General features: G+C 38.9%; 1 protein-coding gene and 1 pseudogene across 1 annotated transcript; one reads left to right on the forward strand and one right to left on the reverse strand.

The window, feature by feature from the left end:
* Positions 1-13,119: 13,119 nt before the first annotated feature.
* LOC106378927 lies at positions 13,120-14,422 on the reverse strand (annotated as a pseudogene).
* Positions 14,423-15,833: 1,411 nt separating this feature from the next.
* On the forward strand, positions 15,834-16,386 carry LOC106386279 (glutathione S-transferase T2-like). The gene is made up of 2 exons (XM_048749837.1): positions 15,834-16,298; positions 16,381-16,386. The coding sequence occupies exons 1-2, from the start codon at positions 15,834-15,836 to the stop codon at positions 16,384-16,386; spliced, it is 471 nt and encodes a 156-aa protein (XP_048605794.1).
* Positions 16,387-17,819: the final 1,433 nt, after the last annotated feature.

Raw genomic sequence — 17,819 nt, forward strand, 5'->3', positions numbered from 1 at the left:
GCCTTCAGGTCTAGTAGGCCCTCCAATCTTTTCTGCATTATTGAGGATATCGTTGAAGTCTCCCTTAAGTAACCATGGGTCATCTCGTCTCTGTCCCACCGTGGTTAGCTTGCTCCAGAAGGAAGCTCTGTTTTCTGCAGCCGGTGCACCATAAACGAAGGAGATAAAGGACATGCTTCCTTTGTGCACAATTCTAGTATCTATAAGGCTGGGAGAAGATTGAAGAATTGTGATGTCTGTATCATCGTTCAAAAAGAGAGACAGGCTGCCACTAAGGCCATTAGGTGTAACCGAGAAGTAATGAGCAAAGCTGAGGCTCTGTAATTTTTATTGATATATTCATCCTCATTTTTTGTTTCCATAAGAAACATTACATTAGGAGCCATCTTCTTGTGGATCTCCTTTAAACGCCGGATTGTCTGGACACTCCCAAGTCCTTGACAATTTCAGCTAAATATGGCTAAGGAAAAGGTTTTTTTTGGGGCCGAAAATCCACCCCACCTCGTGTACTTCCCGATATAAACACCGTCGATGGTTGATCATTCTTTTTGCGTTGTTTACTGGACCCAACCTTATCACAAGGTAAATTGTTATCTTTTTCCACTACCAGCTTTCTCCTGGTTGTTGTGGATGCTCGTGCAGTGCTTGGTTTCCTTTGGAGTATTCCAAGTAGTGGGCTTCTAGCTATGCGCTTCTTGATTGGGGTCTTTGTTACCCTTCCCTTGTTTGCTACCTTACTCTGTGGAGCAAATGGAATTACACCCCTCTTGATTGTCCTCCAGGTCCCAACACCGAGCCTAAGGGTTGCAGGGATCCTTCCTGCTAATGGAGATGATTCCTCTATTATCTCCTGATTTACCATCTCAACTTCCTCGGTTCTGATCATCGCTTTTTGGAGACGTCCTGACTCAAAACTAAGAGTTCTTCTAGCTGGCTGTTCTTCATTAGGGATGGGATCAGTGAGATGTGCCAAAGCAGATCTTTGCTCTTTTGAACCTGAGGTTGTACCTTCGTTGCCATTAAGAGGGATTCCGAGATGATCCTTGAGAGAGCGAGTTGGAGTGACCTCATCTCTAGGATTAGAGGGTAGGTTGCGCTCTGTCACAGGTAGTATTGTCCCTCTGATATCAGAGTTTGCAGAAGGAGTTACTAGTAACTTTTGGTGAGCAAAAGATCCCGAGTTGGGTCCGTTCCTTTCCTTTCAAGAACACGGTACTGTTGAGAGGGAGCATTGTTTCGGTAATAGTCAGAGTTAGTGCGATTTGTTCTGGAGAGGATTGACTGGTCTCTTCTGTGATCCTCTCTGCGAGTGTAGTAGCCTCTATCTGAGGTTCTGTAGCCTCTGTTTTGTGCATAACTATCTTCAGACTGTCGAGTAGAAGTCCGGAAAACCTCGGGTCTTATGTACCCTCTCCTATCGTCATGCCCTTTCTTCTCCGCTTCTATTCTCTGTAGCGCAATCATCTGCGTAATGCCTAGCTTTCTTTCTTTAGGCGGTAGTGCATTTTGAGGACGCTGTGGGCAGTCAGATTCCTCATGAAATAGAGAGAAGCAGGTAAAGCAATATTTTTCGATCTTAATGTATTCAAACTCAACTTCTGTTACATCCTCTGTGGGAAGTTCTATCTCCATTTTCATAATTAACGGCTGTAAGCCGTTAACCTCTACCCAAATCTTAGCCTCCTTAGCATCTTTAACAACACAGTTTCCCAGTTCTTTATCAATCGTTTTTACAGTGCCCTCTGACCAATAGTGTAGAGGTATACCGTGTACCCTTACGTTAAAGGAGATGTTTGATGGGAAGTGTTCCGACACCGTTGGCTCCCATCGCTGCATTAGAAGCATCCACCTTTTGTAGTGGTAGCTAGGGTCCCTTTTCAAGAACCTGAAGGAGGTCAGTTTTTGTTTCAAATTTGATTTGAAACTTGTTGAGTCCCAAAGCTTACCCTCAATTCTTCCTTCTAGGTTCCAAATTTGGGCCATAAAGTCAATGACGGCTCTAGGTTTTTGAATCATCGGGTTTGTCAATCGTCCGATAATAGTCAACCGGTTGGCCTCAATGAGGTCATCATTTTCATCATTTGTCGGTATGCACACCGGAAGTTTCTTGACCGGGAGGTCGGGCGGAGCCTACCATTTCTTCTTCTCTGAGCGACTGAATCATCGAGCCATGAACAGAGTATGAACCAGTAGTATGAGCTTTATGCGGGCGTAGCTTTCTTTGTCACAAGACTTATTAAGGATGTTTATTCGAGGTTATATCAACCTAAATCAGCGTCGTTCAAAGCTCTTATAGTTTCCGGAGAGTAGTAAATGTTGTTGCAATAACTTCTGTGAGTAAATGCTTCTGAGGGAGTTGGAACAGAGCATAAAGAGGTTATAACAACCAAGGTTTGAAGATAGCTCCAGTTACTCTTCCGCCATAAGACTAGATCTTAGGTCTGTGTTATCGGAGGAAGCTGAGGAGGTGACATGGATCTGGGAGTTACCAGCACAGGGAGACCTGGCTGGCCCGCCGACGGCGTTGGGGGCAGAACCCGGTGAGGCGACGGTCTGAGGAGAGATCCGAAAAGGGAGTTACTCTAAGATCCGTTGGGTATTTCTAATAGGAGAAAGGATTTGAACAAGAAGCAGGGAATTGCAATGGATAAAGCCTAAAAGGGTGAAAAAGCCGGGCATAGCAGGTGACAACAGAGAAAAAATGGGCGGGTAAATACTTTTCTCTAGTTACGTGCCCGAGAGAGAATTCTTTTTATAGTCAAATACGCTAACTTTGTTCTTCCACTTTTTTGATGAATAACTCTCAACTTTCATGCTCAACAAGCCACGACGATACATCCATATCGGTGTCGTCAAAGAAAAAAAATGTGGATAGCTTTTCTGTTATTGTTAAAGAATGGGGGACCCAAATACTAAACCCTAAATCTTAATCACTAAATCCTAAACTCAATTATAAACACCAAATCCAAATATAAATTTTAAACCCAAATAGAATGATAGGTGAAATTGTGAAGTGTCTATAATTGCATATAAGAAGTTAATGCTGGTCCCAAATTCAGATTGACTGTAGATAAATAGATGAAGATTAACGGCATTAGAGAAAAGAGGTGAAATAAATTTCATTCAACATCACATTGTATTATGTTTTATTTGATGTGATATTAAATTATATTCTATTTACATTTAATATACTATTTCTCTTTACAAAATCTCATACACATCAATATAAAACAAAAACATACACTGATACAAAACTCATATCAATTAACATGAATCAACAACGAATAAGATTGAGCCCTATTTTTCAAGCATCAAATGAAATATAACATTGTAAATAGTAATTATATATTAATAAACATGGCAAATAAGAAAACAATCATATTTGAAGGAAAGACAATATGTTTCATTTCATAAAATAGTATAGAAATACATTCCTTGTTCATCTCCTTCCTCGTCTTCGAACACAAAATTGAAACTTACTGGCTTCGTCTTCACTCAGTTGAGAAGATGGATGCACGGAGCCGAAACGTCGTCGACCCAGGTCATGCTCCTCGCCGCATCGTCTGTAACTGCGGCGGTGAGCTGGCGGGTTCAGAAGCAGAGAAGGTTGAGATTTTGGGAGAAATTTTGTGATCACAAAATACTCTCAGAAATCTCACATAGTCAATTTCATCAACCATCCCACAAATCTGAGAAGAAACAGATTCACCTTCTCCAAATTAAAAAATTACTTGCAGACGGTGAGTAAATATCAAAGAGCCACGAATAACTTTTGAAAGATAATTATTAGGAAGTTTTATTTTTTATCCTTCAGGTTTTACCAGTTGTGTTGAGGGGCAAAATAGAATTATTATATAAAAGTGAAACCGTGTATAGACGTACTAGGAAAATTGGTTATGTAGCTAATTAGTACTTTTTCATCGTCATACATTCCAATTTCCCAAGTTTTTTTCCAATTTCCCAAGTTTTAATCAACTTCAAGTAATGTAAAATAAAAACGCTGGTTACGTGCAGTGGTGGACCGAAGAATAAATTTTAATCTGGGTCAAACAATCAACTAAAAAGAAATAAAGATTCAAAGGGGTAAGCTAAAAGAATCGAACCAGAGATATGAGGGAGCAGTATGCGAACTTTACCAAAAAATTTTTTTTGTCAACTTTTTAATTTTATAAATCTCAAAGGGCTAAAAAGAGTACAATTTTTAGGGTTTCCACGTTATACATACGTGGCAACTTAATACTAAAGATACAAACACGTGGTTAAAAGAGAACATGCAATTCTGAACTGAGCTCCTCCACCGGCAATTCTCGAGTGCCGCCGTAAATTGAAGCTTTGTCTTCTCTGCCGCAAGCTTGCATCGTCATTGATTTGTACTCCCCGAACTCCTCCTTTCACCCAAACCTTTGCTCGTATTCAGGATCTCCGTCTACATCAGATGTTAACTCTGAAAATGCTCAAATAACCGGATAAGAGAACTTTTGTCAGACCATCTTCAGGCTATAGAGAAGATGCCGACTCTGCTAGATCTCCTTCCAAGTCAGCTGAGGCCATATCCATCATCACTGCTTCCTTTCTGCTGAGATACTTTACTCATAAGCCATCTAACAGCTCCATAGAAGAAGAGTAAAGATTGACTCTCTTAAGAAAAGATTAAGTGCATGTCTGAGAAGAAAGAGAAAGCCAAAACACCGAACAAATGGAATCTAAACATTTCTTTGTGAAAGAGGAGAACGTGAACTTTATTTATCTCAATACAAATAAGGAGAAGCTAAAGCGTGAAGAACAAGCCCAAATATGTATTGAGATTACACTTCAAAATCGCCAAACGAAGTTTAAAAATCCGCCAAGCGGAAGCTAAAATCGCCTAAGCGAAGATATAGAGAAGTATTTTACAACAAAACATAAGGCAAATCTCTTTCTCCCTGTGAAAGATAAGAATATGTGAACAGGGAAAGAAAGAGAGAATTCTTTCTCTCTAAGGAGAAGAGAGAGAACCCTCCTGAACTTTACCAATTTTGATGGTTATATTTCAATAATTTTGTTTACGTTTTAATGATTTTTGGGGTGTCACATGACACTGTACACTTGGTTGTGGGTCCGCCACTGGTTGCATGTAATTTATCTTTTGCATATAGACTAGCATTAGAGAAATTTCAATAAAAATATTTAGTAGAGTATTTCATGCTTTAGAAAAAAAAAATTAAAAGCAAATTTTGAAAAAAAAATGAAATAGTCTCTCATTGGAGACGTTAAAGAGCAACATTAGAGCATGATTATTGATTAGAAACCATGTCAGTTTCTAAAATAAAAAATAATAATATTAAATTTGTTTATTTGTGTTTACTTGTAATTGTGAAGATGAAGCAATAAGAAACAAGATGGAATCAGGCGAATTTAAATCAATCATGAGTTGAGGTAATATGATGGAAAGAGTTGGGAAGAGTTAGAGAATTTGTCCCAATCAGCCTCGGATAGAGCCAACAATCTAAGGACACTAATGGAAAGACTTGGGATCAGTATACACCAAGAGAAAGGGGCCAGTACACCTGAGGCGAGTCCCCATCAGTTCACTCCACCTACTGAAGTTGATACTAATGTGATTGAGATTCCTCACTTTGATCCTGAGGGGGACAATTAAGCTGAACATAATCAGGAGGATTCAGCAAGTCATGATCAAGCTGAGCATCATACACAAGAGGAGCAGGATCATTACACTACTCAAGAGGAGCCAGTAGTGATTGCAAGCCAGCCTCAGACTAATAATGATCAAGTAGCAACTGAGGAAAGTAGTTCACAGCCGGCTCTAAGAAGAAGTTATAGGATCAGAAAGCCGGTGGATCTAAACTGGAAGAACATGGTCTACTTCAATGCTCAAGCTGTGGCCCATCCTATACAAGGAGTGTACTCTCTAGCTCATTATCCCCAAGAACATGTGGTGTTTATTGGAGAGTTGGATCAGGAATACATTCCAAAGTCTTATGAGGAAGCTATGAAGCATGAGGAATGGAAAGAATCAGTGGGCAGTGAGACTAATGCCATGATCATCAATGATACATAGTATGAAGCTGAACTACCTAAAGGCAAGAGAGCTGTAACAAGCCGTTGGATCTTCACTATCAAGTACAATGCTGATAGGACAGTAGAAAGGTGCAAGGCAAGACTAGTAGCAAGGGGCTTTACTCAAACATATGGAGATGATTACCTAGATACCTTTGCACCAGTTGCTAAACTTCACACCATAAGGATAATCCTATCTTTGGCTGTCAACTTAGAGTGGGATCTATGGCTAATGGATGTGAAGAATGCCTTCCTACAAGGAGAACTAGAAGATGAAGTCTATATGAGGCCACCTCCTGGTATAGAACACCTAGTAAAGCCTGGAAATGTTCTTAGACTCAAGAAGGCTATCTACGGATTAAAACAATCACCTAGGGCATGGTACCACAAGCTCAGCACCACACTCAATGGAAGGGGCTTTGTAAAATCTGAGGCAGATCATACGCTCTTTACACTCACCAGCAAGCAAGGGATTGTTGTGATCTTGGTATATGTTAATGATATCATCATCACCGGGAGTGACAAAGAAGGTATACTTCTAACTAAAACTTCCCTTAGATCATCTTTTGATATCAAAGACTTGGGAGAGTTAAAGTACTTTCTAGGGATTGAGATGTGCCGATCCAAGGATGGGCTATTCTTATCCCAAAGGAAGCACACACTTGATCTTCTGAATGAGGCAGGTGATCTAGGAGGAAGAGCAGCCAAGACTCCACTAGAAGATGGGTATAAGGTGCTGCGTGAGGGGGAGATTGAAGACAAGCCCTATGCTGATGTTAAACACTATAGAAGAATGGTGGGAAAGCTAATATACCTCACCATCACCAGGCCTGATGTATGCTTTGCAGTTAACCAAGTAAGCCAGCATATGCAAGCCCCCAAGATACACCATTGGAACATGGTTGAAAGGATCCTAAGATACTTAAGAGAGGCGCCATGACAAGGAGTGTGGATGGGATGCAACAAAAGTACAGAGATAGTTGGGTATTGTGATGCTGATTGGGCAGGAGACAGAGTGGATAGGAGATCCACCACCGACTATTGTACATTTATTGAAGGCAATCTTGTCACTTGGAGGAGCAAGAAACAGAAGATAGTGTCATGCTCAAGTGCTGAAGCTGAATATAGGGCAATGAGGAAGCTCACTAGTGAGTTGACCTGGATCAGAAACCTACTTCAAGACTTAGGTATAGAGACATCAACTCCAATCATCATGCATTGTGATAATCAAGCTGCAATACACATAGCTTCCAAAAGTGTGTTCCATGAGAGGACTAAACACATTGAGGTGGATTGTCATAAAGTTAGGCAAATAGTAGAACAAAGGATCATCCTACCCTGCTACACAAGAAGTGAGGATCAACTAGCTGACATCTTCACCAAGGCTGCAAGCACCAAGGTTTGTGAGTTCATACATTCCAAGTTAGGACTCGTAGATCTTTCATCACACTGATCCTCTTAGCCATGAAGTGTTCTACTCTTTTTCATTGGCTTGGTTTTTATCCCATGAAGTTTTTCCAATCTAAAGGTTTCAATGAGGGAATGCTTCATGGTTTCCAAGCTTGACCAATTCCTATGGTCAAGCTTGAGGGGGACTGTGAAGATGAAGCAATAAGAAACAAGATGGAATCAGGCGAATTTAAATCAATCATGAGCTGAGTTACCTTGTGTTCCAAGTCTTTCCATACAACCTAAGACCTAGAGTGAAGTGCAAGACAATGGATATGCCACTACAAGGGACAAGCATGCATGGGTTGGTTAAGGTCTCAAGACAATGCAGATGCCACTACAAGGGACAAGCATGCATGGGTTGGTTAAGGTCTCAAGACAATGGAGATACCACTACAAGGGACAAGCATGCATGGTCTAGGCTCCTATTAGTTTATTATATCTCATCTACCATTTGTCATACTTGTAACTTCTTTATATATGAGATGTTCCCATAAACAAATGATCCAAGGAAATAAGAGATTCCTCCTTCTTACTCTCTTACTTTGCAACAAACTCTCTCTTTCTTATTCATATGGGGCGATTTTAAACTCCTCCATCATACACACAACCATCTCATAAATGACTAAAACTTACAATAATGGACTGACATCTGTTGGTAGAAATTTTAAACTTGTTGTGAAAAATTCTGCAGTGAGAGTTTTTGTATACTCCCTTTCCTAATTTAACTAATTTTTTTTTTGACAACAAACATTTACAGACTCATGTTGACTCTGTAAACCAAATTGGTAACTCCGCATCCATGTGAACGACGAAAGACGGTTGTTTCCTAGCACTGCGTGCTAAGCTATCCACCCATAGGTTCTCCGTCCTGGGTACATGAACGATGCCTGAGTTGAGGAAGCTTCTTTTTAAAAGCTTAATGTCTTCCATGTAACTTTCAAATGCTGGCCATTCTTCTGGTTCTGAAACCATCTTCACCAATTGAGAACAATCTGTTGCAAACGTAACCTGAAACTGTCTTAAATTCTTCATACATTTCATTGCCCAAATTAGTGTCTCCACCTCCGAATGAAGAGGTGAACGACATGCCCTTACATTCCTTGCTTCTAATAAACCATCAAAACCCGGTAAAGTGCTATACCAGCATTGCCCTGAAAATAAATCCTTATCTTTCCATGAACCATCTATGAAGCACCATCGTCCTGGAGTCACTAGTGTGGGTCTGGTCTGTACCAGATGCCCCCTCGTTTGATCATTTACTACATGTGCCTCAGCCCAAAGTGATGATTCCAATTCTGCTATTTTAAGTGTGTTCCTTGGATCAATATTCAGATTGTTAAACACTTTGTTATTCTGACCTTTCCATATATACCATAATATCCATGCAAATTGGTGGTCATCCATCTTTGGATTGACTCTCCAAAAAAGATGATCCTTGTTAGTGAAAAAAGAACTAATAGGAAAAATATTAGGATTCAATGGTATCTTAGATAATACCCACACTTGACGTGCTGGAAGACATTCAAAAAACACATGGTTTATTGATTCCTCCGGATCTCCGCATCGAGCACAACATATATCCTCTTGTATTACTCTCGTTTTTAGATTTTTCATTACCACTATACATCCTGAAAGGATTTGCCATAAGAAATGTTTTATCTTCGGGGGGCACCGCACTTTCCAGCAGAAAACTTTTAGTATATCGACTGTGGGACCATAAAATTCTGGTGGCTTTTCTTTATCAGGATAGACCCGTTCCACTTGATAACCTGATTGGACCGAGTATTTTCCATTGTTAGTGAAATGTCATCCATACCTATCTTCTATCTGATTTCTAGCTAATTGAATACTTTCAATAATTTTAAATCATGAGGATCCACCAAAGCCCTGATTGCCTGTAAATTCCATGTTCGGGATTCCGAGTTAATGAGAGAATCCACCGTGAGGTCCGGGTAATTTAACTAATTTTTCTTTTTTCTTAAATGATGAATACTTTATTAAGTCAATTAAAAATGGACACATCAGTACCTAGTCTCTCGAGAATAGTGTAGAAGCTGCTCCCAGAGGTACGCTTCTTACATTTCAGTGTCCATTTCTCCTACTAGCCTAAGAATCAATGCTGGTGCTCTAGGTATTGATTGGAAAAATGTGGAGTAAAAGAGAGTAAATAATAAAGTGGAAAAGGGTGGAAACTTTGGAAATTGAAATGAGGAAAGAGAACAAAAAAATAGAGTAAACTCGTTTCGCTTATAAACTCCAAAGTAAATATGTGAGTGATTTTTTTCCTTGCGTACAGTGATCAGAGTAAATAAAAAAAACTTGGAATTTATTTGATTGACAATTTTTTAGCAGAAACTGGAGTAAGACGAGTAACATCAAATCAAGAGTAAAAGTTTACGCCATATGTACCATACAGTCAAAGCTTCAAAGAATCTGTTCGGAAACTCTTTTGTTTTGTTGTCTTATAAATGAAGAAAAATTTACACTGGGATACATTTTTTGACTTATCAATTACATGGAGAGTCACTTTCCATATAAGACACACTTTCGTCTTGTTCTTTGTCTATTATATCCTCCAACTTAACTTTCGCTCACTTATATTTTTCAACTAAACGATACATATGACTAATTCCTAATTTTTTTAGATTTATGGGTCTCTCAATTTATTACAGATTTATCTGAAAAGAAAAATTCTGAAAATTCATGAACCAACTCTTTCTCTACAGTATTTCTCTATATAATTATAAATTGTTTTTTTTTCATCAATTCTCTTCATCTGTATCTTTTTCTATAATTATAAATTGTTCTTTTTTCATCAGTCGTCTTCATAGTCATTTTCTTTTTAAAAATCAAATGAGACTCAGAGAAAAAAATTAATAGCTCTTTCCAACGCCTCATCTCTCTCCACTAGATCTTTCTACGGCGGCCTTTCTCACCGTCACGTCAACCGTCAATCCTTCTTCACTGTTCATCACTCCATCAAATCTAAGTCCGTTAACCTCGCCATGGCAGTTCACACGGTGGAGTCATCCAGAAACGCCGTTTCACTCAAAGACTCAGTTTCTCCTCCTAGTGCATTGAAATGGACGCTGGAGAGCTGAAAATTGAAGAAAGAACTCGTCCACGGAACTTCGTCTACAAAACTTCGTCCACAAAACTTTTTGTAGGATTAATAACCTTGTATATACTTCTTTCTGTTTTTAATCAGAAACACGACAGCTAACTATATGATTGGAAAAAGTTGTAAAAACAAGTCTGATTGCACGTTGTCTTTCAACCATCTCTATTCAAGATTATTGGATCCACGAAACTCGTACAACTTCATTTGTCCACAACACTTTTGTCTATATCGACGCACATATATCTTCATATTGTGTAGTCACATGAACAAGTTTATGTAATTCGCTCTTATGTTGTTACATTCATACACATGATGTCCAGATGAAGGAAGACGTCTATGTCGGTTCTCAATTCCCTGTAGTCAGCTAATACGAGCTCCAGCAATATGCCTCTCTCAGCAGTGATCTGAACATAATGTCCGCAACACCTATCCTTGATTCCTCACCACTGCTCGTCGCCCAACCACACAACCCCCATCCACACTTCACCCGAACACACACTTTGCAACTACTCCACTCCTGACCACACATCACCTGTCCACCTAACCTCTGACCATAAGTCCATGACTTACCCGACCACAACTCACCCAACCAAAACAGTCTTAGCAACCCGTCTCATGCAGCAACACATTATACACTTATTGGGCACCTTTTGTTTTTGCTCTTAATGCGCCCTTCGGCTTATAGTTACTCATGTATTTTAATTCCACGAACTCAGTATGCATGGTTCTTTTGGTATTTAAGTAACATATTGCGTACTCATGTTTACCTTCATCTCATGTCCACAACTGCGTGTCCACTACAAACCTAACCACTGATTCAATACGCAAATAACACCTTCGCACACATCCACGCCAATCCCATCCAAAGCGCAACATTTTGTTGCCATCCTCGAGAAAAATATCCCCAATTGTTAATAAATATATTTTCTTCGTCTTCTCCTTTGTCCCCAGATCTAGAGAAAAAAAACTAAAACATTGATTTACATAAAAAGTCCCAGTAAGCTTATCTTAACAACATCCATCTTCTACGAAATTAGCTCGTACACCCAACATGTCCAAAAGCATAAGCATCAACATAACATCATCCACACAAGTATGCAACAATGTTACTAATGACTGCAAGGGAACCAAATTTATTACGACCCACACCAATACCCACGATATACCATGATAAACGATTCTCAACCATTAGATCTTGAAACTAATAAGAAATTCAACGGTTCAGGAAGAGTCTCATAAACCCATATATACATACTTTTACTTTTACAACTTTTTCATTTATTTCAACCAGAAAACTATTTAGTTTCTCCACAGTTGATTCTTTAAAGTAAACATCCTCTTCCTATCACAACTGGAAGGTAATTTATGTCCAGATAATTACAGCTGTCCCAACATTGTGCTCCACTACCACAATGTTTCTCCTACCGTTAACAAAAGTGATAAAGTGTCCTTTTATGTAAACGTCTCACTAGAGTTTTCTAAACAATTAAATTATAACTATCTAATCACATGATACTAAATATTGTTATTTTAAATATGAGAAACCTAAATTGAAAAATTCATGAATGAGGTTGCTCTGAGAGAAACATGTGTTCTTTGCCTTTAACTTGGAAAAAAAAGAGAGGAAACAAATTGACTAAACTCTGATCACTTCGTTTCAGTCACACTGGAAACAGTGGACCATTTGACTAAATTAGTAAGCAACTTTAAATGTTCCCACGTTTATTCCAATTTCCACGAGCGGTTTTTGACAGGTGAACTCTGCACAAAATTGTAGGGATGAATATCTCACATCTGAAAGTGTAAGGTAATATATAAACTGTTAACTCAATTTAATTATTAATTGATTTTGAATTATAAGAGCATCATTATCCCAAAACCCCTTACAAGGTCTCTTAATTAATTTTTAATAGTTTTTAAAGTGTAAAAGTGAGTTAAGAAACTTAGAAAGAGATTTGAACATTTAATTGGTTTATTGCAAGTTTTTTAATTATGGATTCTTAAAAAAAAATTATAAAACACTTTCATTACAACAAACTTTACCACAATACACAATAAAAAAAACTTCAAATTGATCAATGATATTGAACTAACCAGTAGCTCTTGGTTTCTATGTGGAAAAGGAAGAGATGAAAGCGTGTACTCGAGCAGTGTCCAGGTTAGTACGCCAAAAACAACTATTAAACCGATCCGGGGAAATGTCAGTCCCTTCCTCGCGGAGATTGAAAGAACGTAGCAGACAACTGGAAGCCAGATTGTTGGGACTGCCCACCAAACCGTGCGAGGCAATAACTGCTCAAAGTTTCACAAAGAAGGATATAATCAAAACAAAGAGGATACCGACAAGAAGATGAATCTCAAAAAAGAAGAAAAAAGTTGATACCTCCCAAAACATTGACGGGAACATCACTCAAAAACAAACATTGACGCAAAACCTTCATCTGACAAGAACATATAAAAAAAATCCAATCTCAAAAACATATTCTCATAAACTCTATTTTCATAGATATACGAATCCAAAGCTTGATTTACACAAACAAGAATCTTAATCTGAGTCAATGAATCATCCAAACAAAAGGTTATGTTACCGCAAGATTCACATCAACATGCCATTTTGTACGCCAGCCACCGATTCCTAGTAATCAAAAACTGTTTCTCTGAAGGCAAGTATGGCTTTGTACAACGAAAATAAACCTTCTGTTTGAATCATGTGACGGAACGCATCAACCACACCGCCTAATGCCTCTCCACCTAGTGCCACCATAACCGTTCTTATCTACAATTTAAAGAACCTCAGGAATAGTCCAAACAAACTCAAGGTAAGTCTTTGTTGTGATTCTAACTTACGGTATCAAGTGGGAGACATAGCAAACTAGCTGTTACTCCAGCAGCTGCACCGGCCACAAACCTCTCGAAGTTAGTGGTTTCTTCGTTTCCAGACAATCTCAGAAGCTGGCCTCTGTATGTGTCATAAGCATAGAAGTTGATGGACTTGAAAGGAGCGGTTCTAAGAATATTAACCAAGTTCCCTTTCCAAAAGCCTCTAATCCCTTCAGTGGTAGCAATCCTCTGAATGAGTCCAAGAAGACTCCTTTGCTCTCCACGGACAATGTACTCTAGCTTCATCCGCTCAAGTGGTGCAATGCAAGTTCTGCTCAAACCAAAACCCTATAACCCAATGAGCATATCACTTAAGTAGTAACCACAAACACTTGAAAAAGTCTACAGATTTTAGCCTAACTAATGAATCCCTATGATACCAAAACTATTACCTTGAAACCATGGCAGCAAACCCATAAATGCTTAGTGGTGTTGAGAGCTCCTGATCGATTCTCCTTCAGCGAAGGAGGCTTGTACACGTGTTGACCATTATACCCTTCACCACCTTCTTCGTCTTCCTCGCCATTACTCTCATTTATGGATAAACTGACTGACGAAAACAGAGGTCCTCTGTTCCGGTTTCGTCTTCTAAGCACTCGACTTTCAGACTAAGCGACACGAACTGACTGAACAGCTCTTAGAGGAGACAAAGGAGACGGACGAGGAAGGAAGAGACTCGTCGAGAAACAATCCTCCTAGGATTTGATTTTGAACATCGAGATCCGATGATTCTGATCTGATTACGTCAGCAATCCATCGATCAAGGCCACACATTTCAAGGTCTTCGATTGGAGAAAATTCGACAAAAATTAAGAATGAAAGTCGGAAACTTTCAGAAGAACAGAATCGATCGAAAAGAAGAAGGAGAAGAGAGACGAAGAGATGAACGTCCAAAGGGCAACACCTCTCCCAGAAGACCAGTCTCTTAGAGCAACATTATCAAGACATTTGAACATTTCTTATGGGCGATCCTTACCCAATATTGGCCCAAAATTAAATATAAAGTCCAGTTAAATGAAGAAGACGATTTTTAGGTAAGAAGTTTTTTGACTTCGTTCTTCTGTCACGTGTCATTTTATGATACGTTTTGTGAAGGGTAAAGGGTCTCGTCGTTTTGCTCTGGATATATTCTCTCCGTCTCCCTCTTCTCTCTCTCTCTCAATCCGTAGACGGCGATTCGCTGGAAGTGAAGAATCATCGGTCCACATCGATCGATCGTTTAATCTCGGCATCGAATCTGCACCAGGTTCGTATTACTCTCTCTCTCCGTCTCCCTCTTCTCTGTCTCGCTCTCTCGTATCGATTTTGTTGATATAATTCTGGGATTATCGATTACTTGTTTCTAATATTTTGCATGCTTTGGGTTTGATCAAGGTCCGCGGAGTTTGGGTTTAGGGTTTCATCGTCTCGTCCTTCTCTCGCTGTGGACGGGTACTTCCGCCGCCGTCGTCTATTCTCGTCCATCTCGCCTCTCTTCTTTCTCCGGTTGGAAACCATCTCCGCCGCCGTCACCAACAGGTTTGCCTTCTTTCCTCCGTTAGCTATATAGAGGAATCATTTAAACAAATAGATTGGTGATTCGCCTTTTGGTTGTATATGATTGTATAGTGATCTGTGTTTTTGATTGTAAAGCAGAAGTTTTTTAGTGAATTTTTCGTATACTTGATTGATTAGGGAACTTTAGATAAAAAACTATGCTTGATTGATTAGTGAACTTCAGTTAAAAAAATATGCTTGATTGATTAGTGAACTGAATTTTGTGTTCTATACTTGATTGATTAGTGAACTGAATTTTGATTGTATAGTTGATGGAGAGCCACGTTATATGTTGTGATCTATACTGAATTTTGATTCTATACTTGTTGTTTTAGATACATTGGCTTCATCATTGACATGTGTTGTTTTAGTTGGTGTGTAAATTGAAGTAAGTAGGTTTCGACATTTAATGAAAACGTTGTACTGACTTTTTTACTTAGTTTGGTTTCGAAGGAGTGTTACTTGGCAAAGTTTTCTAGTTAGTTTGCTTGGTTTTGTAGTTAGTTTCGAAAGAGTAATAAATATTGATTAGTTATATGTAACGAGTATAAGTAACTAATGTGTATCATATTTACTTACTTGTTTGCTTTGATTTTTTATTTTCTGAGTAATAAATATTGATTAGACCTTGGTAGTTGATTGTTAGAGAAACATTTAAGCTCTCTGATGGTTGTTCTCTCAAATTTCTTTAAATAGCCGCAACAAGTTTAATTCTTGTTGTGGTTATCCCTTACTCTCTTCTTTCTCTCACATATCTTTCTTTTCTATTCATGTCCTTCTAATCGAAATGGATTCAAGGAATCCATTGAATCCCTATAGTGAGTCCCCTAGTTATAGCTATCTTCTCCATAGCCAAAACTCTCAGTATGGAAGTTATCCTTCTACTCAGTATCCATCCGAGATACCTCCTTATAGTTCACAACAACCTGACGGTCCACCTGAACGTGAAGACCCAGCAGTTGCCTCTAAGGAGAGAAGGCAATGGACTCCAGCTGATGACGAGGTCGTCATAAGTGCTTGGCTCAACACATCTAAGGATGCAATGGTTGGGAATGAACAAAAATCAGGGACGTTCTGGAAACGTGTTGCTGAGTACTATGAATCTACTCCACATGCTAAAGAGAGTGGTGAACCAAGAGAGTGGCTCCATATTAAGCAGAGGTGGCAGAAGATTAATGACATCACCAACAAATTTTGCGGTGCTTACTCGGCAGCGGAGAGACAGATAACTTCTGGTCAGAGCAAGACTGACGTCCTCAAGATGGCTTATGATATCTACTACGCTGATCACAAGAGAAAAATGGGCCGATATACTTTCAATTTTTTTTTTGCAGGTTTAATTCGTAAAAATGGGCCGATATAGTTACAGCCAGCCTTCAGATTCATCACACTATGGTGGGGATCAAGCTGATAATGGGTACAACGAGACAGAAGAGCTTATTGGTCGTGACCAAGCTGAGTTGGAGTTGAATTATCCTGAGCCGTCTCAGTACCCTACGCAGTATCCTCCACAACCTGAGGTGGAGTTTGGATTCCCCCAGGTTTGCTATTGTGGTGATGCACCAATTCTAGCTACATCAAAAAACGATCCGGGGAGGAGGGTATACACCTGCAAGAATGTGGATGATGGCGATTGCCATGTCTGGAAGTTTTGGGACGTCGCGGTGATGGAGGAGATGAGGGGGAGGGATAAACACATTCTGCAGTTGGAGGAAAAGGTAGATAACCTTACCTTAATGAGTAACTTTGAGTCTGAAGAAAAGGTGGTTAGGCTAGAGAACTTAGTTTCTGACTTGGCAAAGAAGTCGTTTACTTTAAAAATTGAGTTTGAAGTTTGTGTTGGTGTCATGCTCTTTGTATTAGTGGTACTTGGTCTGGTGATCGGAGGGAAGTGATGTTGGTGTTAACAACATTACTAGGTCTGGTTTAGGAAGTTTGTATTGGTGTCATGCTCTTTGTCTTAGTCGTACTAATGTTGTTAACCCTTATGAGACTATGTACTAATGTGTTGTATTGTTATGAACTTTATGAATTACAAATGTGTTGTATTGTAATGAATTAAATGTAAGGGTTCGTGTAATGCACTTTTTGGTTAGATAATTGTTTATTCCTCCATAGTTAATTGTTTATGCCTCCACTCCATGTATATTGTTCGATTCAATCACTTGTATAATTAACTTATTGATATCGAATTTGTAAGCCAACTGTGCAACAACTACTTCACTCGTTCACATAAAAATAATTAAAATGTGACTTTGAAACAACAACTACTTGTCTCGTGAACCACTTTAAACAACATAATAATTCAAAGGTACAAAATAATAATTCAAAGGTGTAAGAGTCACATGAGTTGTTTTACTTCCACAACATAACAATATACATTCACAAGTTGTATCACGAGAACACAATATACATTCACAAGTTGTATCACGAGAAGAGCTTATTTGCCCCTATAAATATGAAAGATCATTGGCAATTTAAAGAAATCCTTCCCCTTTCATCAACTCTTCATTTTAAATGTAAAAAAACTCTAATGACATCTTCTTCTCATTATCACTACCATAACGATGACGATGATGAAGATTATGTTAATGATTACGTTGAAGATTATGTTAATGATTACGTTCAAAACTTTGATGAAGAACCAAAAGAGCGGAAGCAACGTATTTATATGGAGAGGCACCGAGAAGACGGCCACCAGATGCTCTGGAATGATTACTTTTGCGAGACTCCAACTTATAATGTTCAATTATTCCGATGACGGTTTCGAATG

This window comes from Brassica napus, chromosome C3 (assembly GCF_020379485.1).
Source record: "Brassica napus cultivar Da-Ae chromosome C3, Da-Ae, whole genome shotgun sequence".
Lineage (NCBI taxonomy): Eukaryota > Viridiplantae > Streptophyta > Magnoliopsida > Brassicales > Brassicaceae > Brassica > Brassica napus.

Coding starts and splice junctions, on each gene's coding strand:
- LOC106386279 (XM_048749837.1), top strand. CDS start 15,834: ATGGATTCAAGGAATCCATTGAATCCCTATAGTGAGTCCCCTAGTTAT.